At 34.1% G+C, this 11673-nt stretch overlaps 1 protein-coding gene across 1 annotated transcript in view; it reads right to left on the minus strand.

Annotated features, from left to right (window-relative positions):
• Window positions 1–11673, minus strand: part of LOC103601871 (TBC1 domain family member 5-like) — a 184095-nt gene that overhangs the window by 152303 nt on the left and 20119 nt on the right. The window contains exons 4-6 of the mRNA XM_008586280.1: window positions 8374–8424; window positions 8207–8276; window positions 2688–2860 (exon numbers count right to left, since the gene is read on the minus strand). Coding sequence (XP_008584502.1) covers window positions 2688–2860; window positions 8207–8276; window positions 8374–8424 — 294 coding nt within the window. The remainder of the gene's footprint in view (window positions 1–2687; window positions 2861–8206; window positions 8277–8373; window positions 8425–11673) is intronic.

Consider the following 11673-nt stretch of genomic DNA (forward strand, 5'->3'; position numbering starts at 1 on the left):
TTAGTTTAAACTCATATTTATTATTTCCTTTCTTCTGCTTGCTTTGAGTTTATTTTGCTCTCCTTTTCTTGGTTCTTGAGGTGGAAGCTCAGACGAGTGTTTTGACTTTTCCTCTTTTCTCATGTGGACATTTAACACTATCAGTTTACCTCTCAACACTGCTTTAGCCATGTCCCACAGATTTTGGTATGCTATAGTTTCATTTCATTCAGTTCGGTGTACTTTTTTTTATTTCCCTTGAGACACCATCTTTGATTCAGGAATTATTTTAGAAGTGTGTTGTTTAGTTTCTACGTGTTTAAAGACTTTTCTGTTACCTTTCTGTTATTTCTAGTTTGATTCCTTTGTGGTCAGAGAACATAGTCTGTATGCTATTAATTATTTTAAATTTATTGAGGTTTGTTTCATGGCCCAGGATATGGTCTATCTTGGTAAATGTTCTGTGAGTGCTTGAAAGGAATATATATTACACTATTGTCAGATGAAGTGTTTTATAAATGTCAATCAGATTCTGTTGGTTGATAGTGTTGTTGAGTTCTTCATCTTTGTCTGATTTTCTATTTGTTTTACCAGTTGATAGTCTCCAAACCATAAATGTGGATTTGTCTGTTTCTCCTTTCAATTCTATCAGTTTTTGGTTCACATACTTTGCAGATCTATTTTTAGTACATAACTACTTAGGACTGCTATTTTTTTTATTTCCCTTTAACTTAGTACTCTTGGTGGATTGACCTTTTTATCATTATGTAGTGTTCCTTTCTGTCTCTGGTAATTCTCTTTGTTCTAAAGTCTACTTCAATATTAATATAGCTATTCCTGTTTTCATCTGATTAATGTTTGCTTGATATATCTTTTTCCATTCTTTAATCTATGCATTTCATTATCTTTGAAGTGAGTTTCTAGCAAACAGCATATAGTTGGGTCATGTTTCCACTTTCCCAATCTCTTCCTTCTAATTGCTGCTATTCAGATAATTTACACTGACTCCACAGTGACAGTGAATCAATGAAAAATGGAAATAGGAGAAGACTCCTCTTTCTGGAAGTTTGGAAGAAAAGTGGTGATGAGCAGATCTACTGGGGGAGGAATAACTCAATCATTAACTGTGTTTAGGAAGCTGTATATTTAACTGTTGAGAGATACAATTTTTAAGGTGGATAATTATGACTTCTGATGACTGAGTTACTTTTTTTTTTAACCATATGTTTATACTTCGAATATAGGTTTTAAAAAACTTAATACTCATACATAATTACACTGTGATATGTGTTAGAACTGATATACTGTGGTATAAATATTTCAAAATTATACTGCAACATTTAGCAGATTATTTATCAATACTCAACAATCTCCTCAATTAAATTGCTATAAACCACATAGCAAAAGAACTTCTAATCCAGAAAATAGAAAATAGATGTGGAAGATGTATAATAAGCATTTAGGGGATATGGAATTTATCCCATGAGTGTTGTAAAGAACTCATAATTTAAGACTGCCAAAGCCCAAGTGTGTTATGAGGGTCTTTCCTCAAAAGTGACATTTATTGCATATCCCACAGATGCTTATTATGTACTCTATTTATACCACAGTGCAAAATGTAGTCAAAAATTTACAGATTCAATATATTTCAAGGTTGATAACAAAACAGTTATTCTGGCTAGCAAAAATTGTTAATTTTAACTTCAGTTTCTATGAAAGAATGTTGTAGTAGTAGTAAATAAAAATACTACTGAATCTTTACATAAATCTGCTGTGATCAAGAGTCTTTTGGACTCACAACATTGTAGCTGAACAGTGATAGAATTGTAACACAAATATTTTAGATACTTTTGCACAAATATAATCCCAAAGTGATGAAATCACAGGACATTCTTATTCTCATACTAAAAATGAAAATACCAGAAGAACAACTATTAGTCATTACCTTGAAAAGTAGAAAATAATGTAGTCAACATTTTACTTTGGAAATTGGTCAGTATGCTGTGATAAGTTCTTACTCAACTTAATTTTTTAAAAAAAGTCCAATACCAAACAATAATTGTCAAACAAAAGACAACTCAATATGCTAATTATTTGAATCAAAGCAAGAGAAACTTAACTCTAAGTGCAACAGGAGCAATCTTTCATGAAGTTAATGGAAAACATACTGTAAATTACTTTTGGCCCACAAACAATAATAATAAAACCAAATTAATAAGTGAAATGGGTAATAAAATCCTCGGGTTTGGGGCTAGCTTCATGTGCGTATGACCTGTATGACCCTGCACTTCTTAGAATGCTTGCTTTAATGATCTGGTGTTGCCATCTTGAAATTCTTACTATTTTTTTTTCCCCCCAAAAGTGGCCCTGCATTTTTCTTTTGCACCGGATTCTGCAAATTATATTGCCAGTACTGCTTGGGTCTGAATTATGACTTAACTGTTTAATAGGTGTAAACTCAGTCTAAGCCGTAGCTTTTACATCTGTAACAAAGGGATAACATTCGATTATCAGCACTGGTAGGAGTATTAGATGAGATACCATAAGTGAAAGTAATGAGCATAGAGCCTGACACATAAAACCACAAAAGACATGTGAAACAAAATGGAGCTGGAGCAGTTCTTGCTCTTACTTCTAGGGATCTGAGACATGTAGAGACTACCATAAATAATCATTAAGTGTAGTTGAACTTAAACTTTAATACTTACAATCCATATATTTGTGGTGCAATTTCTAGTCTGTTCAAATGCATGTAAAGTTCAATATCATGCTTCTTCAGTAGATGATCTTGGATCTGGTTGACTTTAGTAACAATAGCAATTGTTGGTCCTAAATCCTGTGGTCTAGCAAAGGGAATGGGGGTCATCAGTGTTTCTTTCCCCTAAAAACAGGAAGAACAGAATATGTATTATTCCAATATGAACTTAACAAATGTATGGACATCATTCTTTAATTTAAAGTTCCATTTATCAATGGGAGTTTAAACAGGAACCAAAAACTACTTTAATCAGCTCATGACAAATGCTTAAAATGTGGACTCATATGTTGATCATCATAAAGATGATTGTGCTCATAAAGCAATGGTCAGGAAATGCCTTATAAAATATTTTTCACCTGTATTCCCTTGACCAGTTTCTCTTGTGACATTAAGTTTTACAAGATAATTTTGACTAAAGGTAGTGGTGGTCACTACAGTTTATTTGCCCATGGCCAGTTTATCTCATCATCCAGGGTATATAAATGAATACCTTGATAAAAACCATTTCTTGTGTCCTAAAACTGAAATAGTAAAAAGCAGTAAATGAAAACTGTTTTATTTTGAATTCTCAAAACTATTAAAAAAAAAAGTCAGGAAGTAAAGGAAACTAGTTCTGGAAAAGAAGATGTTCTCTAATTGTCCCTTTGTCAATTTAAATGGCTGAGTAAAAAGATTTTAAAACTCTCCAGACCAAAAGTATAGCTGACTTAAAAAATAAAATCCATTTTGGGCCAAATACAACTTCCCTTCCTGCCATCTATTATCCCATACTCAGATATCACTAACTCTTTGTAATGATTTCTTGTAAATTTCAACTACCCCCTCAAGTCTGATAATTTCTTCTAACAAATTATGTCTGACCTTTCTTCTGATGCTCAGTCCTCCATTTTTACCTCTCTCCAATACCGGCATTAACAGCATCACACTCTTGCGATTTTTCTGTCTACCACTAATTCTCTAGTCTACTTCTCTAGTTCAAATTCTTTCTGCTTCTCAAATTTTGCTTCTCCATACAATTCTGATCTTAGTTTTATTTTCTACTTACCTGTGTTATCTCAATCATACATGATGCTTCAACCAATACCCATTTTGTAAACTTCTTAATCTGTATTCATAACATAGAACTCTCCAGTGCCTCCCATAAACTCAAATGCTGGCAAGGAATCCTGGATTGCCACAAGTGTCTCTAATTCAGCAGGCCTACAACTGAGCTTATCATCTTCTGCTCAAAAGCATGTTCTTCCTTCCACCATGCTCGCCTCAGGCCATCCTCCAATCACAACACCTACTCTGCCAATTTAGCTCCTCAGTACCACTTTTGTCTGTCTCCTCTTCTACGGTCCTATTGTCAAAACCTGATTTGAGGCCCTAATCATTTCTTTCCTTCTCACTGCTCTCACTGCCTCTAATTTAGACTTTTTTAAAATCCATCTTCCAAAATGCAAGGTGATCTATCTAAAACAGTAATTAGATTATGCCAAACTGCCCTCTTTAAGCCTTTTTATTAGCTCCCTATCAGTTTTACTCAGGGTAAAAAATCCAAATTCCGTAGCCAGGTCTACAAGCCCTTTCATTACCTGGCCAGCTTCTACTCTCCCTGTGCTTCCAGAGATCCTGAGGATGCCATTCTTTTACCTAAAACATCCTCTCTCCGGTAATTCCACTGAGGAGTTCCCCAGTATCTTTAAAGATTGCGCTCAATGACTAGGCCCTATTTCTTTATCTTCCTCTCTGCTACCACAGTCTCCTTTGCTACTTCTCTCCCTTCCTACACTGTGAGATCTCTAAAGGAATATCATCTTTACATCACTGGACCAGATTTGAGGACACAAAGATAAAGAAGGAAAAGCTCTTGCCCTCATAGTCTGTAGACTACACAGAAAAAAAAAAAAAAATAGAATTCCACATAAGACCAGCTAGTAATCATCTGGTAGAAAGATCAGAGGAGAGGAGGAGAATGTATTAATATAAGGGGAAACTTCCTGGAAGTATAAGGGAAAACTTTCTGGAAGATCTGTCTTTCCTGAATCATTTTAGGTCTTAAAAAGAAATTCACTCCTTTGTACTTCCTACAGTATGATTTCTAGTATCTTTATACCCAAAGGATAGAAAAACATGTTACTTTTTCAGGCTCAATTAGTTTGTGTATTTTTATAGACATGAGAAAAGGAAGCCTCTATACTGCAGTCATTTATTTAAAAATATTAAAGCCAAGACACATCTTTCTGATTTTGTAATATCTAGGTTCTCTTCAAATGATTAAATGCTTTAATTTTAAAAAATTAACCTGTTAAAATTTTTCATATTTAACTTTAGATTTAAATGATATTAACATAGATTAGATGATATTAACTTTAGATATTTTTAAAATTCATGTTAATTGCAATATACCACTCACATTCAAAATATATTGTTTACTTTGAAGCCACTTTCCTTAAAAAGTGACCAATCTAACATTTTCTGCATCTTACTCATGTGGTTTTGCTTCAGTGGAGAACCTTGTGTGGCTGAATACTAGTCATTGTGGGGTAGAAGAATTGAGCCCAGGTAAAGTTTCTAACAATCACATGAATAACTGATCGTTATATCTACTCATCTTTGAAGGGTCTTGAATACACATACTTCTATAGAATACAATCACTATCTTTGAAGAGAACTTATCTTAAATAGACCTGCTTAAAAAATGTTTAACTTGATTAAATTGTATGATCAATTTCTATGTTGAAAAGAATGCATTGTCATTAAATCAATAGCATATGTAGTCCATTTATCAAATTCTTGATAGAGACTCATGTGTAGTCTAAGAACTACACATTTATATGAACTACTTTGGAAAGATTTTCCCTATGCACAGAATACTTATAACAAAACCTCATAAATTTAAGAAACTCAAAAGTAATGTTCATGATCACTGAAATGCAAAATAGCATAGCTTGTAAAATAGTTAAATCAGAAGGAAAGATAAAATTAACATAAAATATTCCCTTATCTTCAGGATTTCTTATCATAAAAAAGAATGCTATTTGCATTTAACATATATGATGAAATGAGACAGCTACATATATCAATTAACCTTGAAAATCTTTCTAACCATTCATTAAGTGGTACTTTAAGTGTGGTCTATAGATCAGTGTCAGTCCAAACCGTTAGAGGAAATTAGCAAGATAACGATTTTGCGCCATAACGTAAACCAACACACGACGGCTTCCTTCATTAAGAAAGTCTTACTATGAAGAAAAATGTATGTTAAACTAGGCAGCAGGCACAGTAATAGTTGAATTTTCAAAGGAACTAGAAGAACTGAACATACTCTAGAACTTCTTAAAAAAAGGTAATAGAGTCATGAAACAGAATAAAAAGGAGAATGAAAAAATATTCACTAGACATGCTTTTTAGGAATATATTATTTATTCATATATTCAAGTAATTAACGTTCAAAAGTCACCGTGACTGTGTTCCTTGATAAAATGAATATCTTTATGTAGTTTTGGCTTTCATGAATGTGTATCAATAATATCAACACAAACCAATAGGTAAAACTGAGAATTAGTAACCCTCACATTTGAATCATTCAGTTTCTCAGATACTCTCAGTTATAAAATACAAAACGACCACTACATGAAATGATCATGATGTTAGCATTTAAATATGTTCTAATATTCTCAGCTCAAAATTTTGATGTTCATATGTCTATGATTTCATCAGTCACTGGCCAAGAGCATAAAGTTATCATTCTAAAATACTGAATAGTTTCTTAAATATGCTTATAAGCAGGTTTCACCTTCAGCAACCCTTACAGAATGTAAAATGTTGATATGTGAAGAACACTTTATCACCTAGGGTAAGAGTCAGCAAACTTTCCCTGTGAAGAGCCAGAAAGTAAATATTTTAGACTTTATAGGTCAGGCAGTCTGCGTTGCAGCTATTCAACTCTGCCATTGTAATAACCAAGCAATCACAGACAATAAGTAAACAAATAAGCATGGCTGTGTTCCAATAAAACTTTATTTATGATCATGAAAATTTGATATTTATATAATTTTCCCATGCCACGAAAAAGTTATTCTCCTTTAGGTAGTTTTCTAACCATTTAAAAATGTAAAAAAATATTCTTAATTCATAAGATGTACAAAAACAGATGGCAGGCCAAATTTAGCCTGCAGGCAGTAGGTTGCCAATCCCCAGCCTAGCCCAAAGGTATGAAAAGCATTAGTTATCCATTTTATATTTTAAGAGACGAAATGAAGTGACTTGGTAATATATGGTTTCTAACCAGATTTCCAGAAATTATACTAGTATAAAAAGACTAACCATATTAGAAATAACATACTAAACATTCTCGACAATATCCATCACCAGAAGAATCTGTATTTTTCCAATATCATGTAATATAATAAAGAGACCAGAATGATCTCTAAGATAGCGTGTAAGTCAGTCTAAAATTACAGTTAATTTCAGCAATTCAACTCCTATTTGTAAAGAGAATTAAAAACTTATGTTCATACAAAAGTTTGTACATGAATGTTCATTACATTATTCACAATAGCTAAAAGTAAAAAGAACCCAACTGTTCATCAACTGATGTATGAAATAATAAAATGTGCTATATCTTTATAATAGAATATTATTCAACCATAAAAAGGAATGAAATACTGTTACATACTACAACATAGATGAACATTAAAAACATTATGCTAAGTAAAAGGAGTCAGTTAGAAATAGGCATATACGGTATGATTCCATTTATATGAAATGTCTAGAATCAGGAAGTCCATAGAGACAGAAAATAGATTAGAACTGTCAGGAGCTGTGGGAAGGGGGAATGGGGAGTGACTGTTAGTGGGTATGGGATTTCCTTCTGGGGTGATAAAAATGTCCTGGAATTAGATAGTGAAGATGTTCGCATAACCCTGTGATTATGCTAAAAACCACTAACATGTATAATTTAAAAAGGTAAATGTTATGGCATATTAATTATAAAAAGGCAAAAACCAGTTAAAAATAAAGATAAGAGAAAGTAAGGGTAAGGGGTATTGATACTCAATGTGTGAATTCAATAGTGGTGCATTAGTAAAAGCAAAACAATCTACCTGATATATATTTTATCTATGCACTTCAGTAACAATGTGTATATCAACTCACTAGAATAGCAATAGAAAGTTCATAACAATTTTATAAATAAGCAGTTATACTACGTGAATAACATATGCACACATATAAAGGAAAGTTTCTATTTATTCACATAAATCTTTATATTGCCTTTGTATATCTGACACTATTATTAGAGATACAGATTGAAACTTATTCCATAGGTATTTTCATATTTTCATTTTTGTTACAGCAATAATAGCTATATATCATATAATGCAATAATAATGGCTATATATTATTCTCTGATTATATGTTGTTACTTACTAAAATCATTTGTTCCCTCAAATACACCAAAAAGATCTGTATTACAAGATTTACCTTTTGACCGTCATGCTCAAAAGTAGAAAACCAAGGTTCAGCAGTTTCCATAAGTTGTGAGAACATTGCACTAAAAACGAGAAAAATAATATAATGCTATGTTTATTAACCTTCATTTAAGTAATAATGATATAAAAAAATAAAAATAACAAAGTTTTTGTACTTACTAGGCATCGTGTTCCAGATACTCGGGGTTCAAGACAGTTTTCATTTCCTCACTTAAAAAAAGCAATATGAGCAATCAAAATGTGTAATTTCTTAATAACTGAAGCGGATGCACAGTTTGCCTTATTCTACATTCATAAGCCAACTTTGATATAATGTGCAAATAAAAAACCTTAGCCTTTTAAAACAACAAGAACAACTCTATTAACAAATGAAATCCGTTTTTCTATAGAGATCAAAAACAATCTAGCTGCCTTATGTGTGCTACAATAAAGTAACTAATTATTCCAAATAACAAATACAAAATATAACAATATATTTCTTGACTATGCTTGATTTAGAATAATTGATTACTCTGCAATCTATCACTTGTCCAAAACAAAATATATACATACATATATATAAAAATATATTAAAAAAAATATATAAAAATGTATGTATATATATATAGTTACTGGTCAAATATGCAACATCAAAATATTACTTTATTTTCTTTTCATGGATTCTATTTTTATTTTGTTTTAATATCAATTAATCGGCACAGCACCTCTTACAAATCATTTTAGTGTTGCTTTTACTTTTTAAAGGATTCAAACAGCTAAGAAGCATGCCCAACTCATTTAAAAGCTATTTTCAATCATCTATACTTTCCTGTAAAGCATATTCTGCATGCACATGTTTTAAAAAAAAATAAAACTTCCAGGTAAACAGGATCCCAATACAAACTTCATCCTTATTTTAGAATAACTGAAGTGAGGGCAAATAAGATATGGTAACTCTTTTCAAGATCCAATATACTCAGTAAAATTAGAAAAACTTAAAGGAAAACTTGAAAATACTAATCTATAATCTAGTAGACAAAAGTTAACTTAACAAAGGCCCAAATATATGCTCAGAAAAGTGGACAGTTATATTTGATTAATAAAGATCGGGCTGGCTGGTTTGCTCAGTTGGTTAGAGTTCTGGTGCTGATAACACCAAAGACCAGGGTTCATTTCCCATATCTGCCAGCTGCAAAAAAAAACCAAACAAAAAACAAAAACAAAAGATCATACAGTTAGACATATGAAATCTTATTGGATAGTTTTTTGTTTTCTACATATAGATGGGCTAGCCTGTGGAATACTCCTAACAAAGCCTTACAATCCTATAGACCTCCATTGCCAAAATGCTTCTTGGTAGTTAGAAAAATGAATTTTAACAATTAGCCTACATTAAATCCAATTACAAAAATTATTTTCAGGAAAGAACAAATGAATGTATCTCAGAAATATGAGAAGCCATTCTGTAATTTGCAGACTTAGGTTCTTTGTGGCACTGCTCCCTTATTTATGAACTATGTTGAGTCAAACCTGATGAGGAGAAAGTATCTCATAGATAAAACTCTCATTCAGCTTGTAAAAAATAAGTCATGAGAGGATGGTATATATGAATGTTATCAATCATCAGCACTTCTGTTATTACAACAAAAATTTTTGTCTTCTTGATCCATTAGTTATAGGTCCTCCTTTGATACAGACCTAAGATTTTCAAATACTTTATGGTTCCAAATTTGCCCCATAGCTAAACTGGCATTAGAACTATTAAGTAGGACACTTCCGGTCAAGATGGAAGAATAGACGGTCCCCAGCATCACTCTCTTCCACAAATCAACCAATTTACAACTATTAAAAAGCAACAACAACCAAGCTGAGGCCACTAGAGCTCAGGGGAAGAGGAGGAGAGACCTACGGAGTGTATGAAGGCAGGAGAAGCCACGATAACAGAAAGAAAAAACTGCTCAGACCATTTTGAGCCCTGGCCAAATCCAGGCTAGAGCTGCTGAGCACACAGAGCAGGAGCAGGCAAAAGCTGCAGCTTTGCCCTTCGGATGAAGTTGCTTGGAGGTGGCAGGAGAGAAGAGGGCCTTGGTGGCCTCTGGGCCAGCAAGACCACTAATAGGGTACTTATGGACCCACATAGGAATGAAGAGCAACAACAACTGCAAAAAAGGAGCCACTCGGAGGCCGGTGAGTCATCACAAGGGATCAGTGTACAACCTGTCCCATGGGAAGTGTTTGCAGCACGGGTGGTGGGGAAGATGGGCCTACCAGGGGAACACTGGGGCACAGCAAGGACAGCTGATCTGCCCCCCAATCAGCATAGGACCACTCAGAGGAGACTGGTCAGGAATATAGAATTGCATGGGGTGCTGTTTGATGAAAAGCCTCAGGCCCAGACCAATGTTTCTATACAACCCAGGTGCATTGGATTTCACTGAACCCAGAAGTACTATAAAAGTCAACCATTAAAACCTGAGCTGCACAAAAAGCCTTCCCTAGGGAATCAACAGCAAAGCTGCAATTTAGCTCAACCAAAGAGTTTAAGTGCTGGTCCCCACAATAAGTTCCCCCTGCCTTAGAAGTAAGCAAAGGACAACAAATTACTTCCAGCACAGAGTTGAAGTGGTGGGAACAGCAAATAATCCAACACAGAACTGAAAGAAAAAACAGTACCCACAAACAGAGTAACCACAACCAAAGTTTGATAATAACTAGAAAAGGTCTCATTTCACCAAAGAACACCTATAACACCTAGAAGGACCAGGAGTCCCCTGGGCTATCAAGCCAGAGAGGAGGGACAACCAGGCACACTACCAGCACCACAGGGCCTGCGTGGGATCCTGAGGCATGGATCCGAAGACCGGACCCCCTCCCACAACCAGGCACACTGCCATCGCCACCACCAACTATGTAAGGAGTATGCCAAAGATATCACCTCTGTGTGGGTAGCCCACCACAGCCACCACAATAACCATGGCTGGCGCAAAAGTGGCTAGATACCACAACCACTATGCAGATGGTCCGCCAGCCACCGGAGTGCACTGACACAAGGAGAGTCACCAGTAGAGACCAAAGAAAAGAAGAGGATGTCTCTTTCCACAGAGCTCATTCCAGAGTGACAGAAGAAGCATCTGCTCTATGATAATATTGGGGGACCTGAACACACCTCTCAGCATTGGACAGATCATCTAGGCAACAAATCAACAGAGTAACCATTACTCTTTCAGAAGGAGAGAAGAAATCTATGTTAATTAGAGGGGGGAGGGGGAAGGAAAGGGGGATAGGGAGAAATTGGACAAGAGGCATAAAGAATAAGTATGATTTATAACAATATATATGTTAGTAATATTGATTTGATCAACATATGTCAACACTGAACCCCCAAATATGTATAATCAATAAATCTTTTTTTTTTAAAAAAAAACTATTAAGTAGAATTAACAGCCACATGAAATACAACCAAATGTTTAAAACTTAAAA

This window comes from Galeopterus variegatus, unplaced genomic scaffold (assembly GCF_000696425.1).
Source record: "Galeopterus variegatus unplaced genomic scaffold, G_variegatus-3.0.2 Scaffold3920, whole genome shotgun sequence".
NCBI lineage: Eukaryota > Metazoa > Chordata > Mammalia > Dermoptera > Cynocephalidae > Galeopterus > Galeopterus variegatus.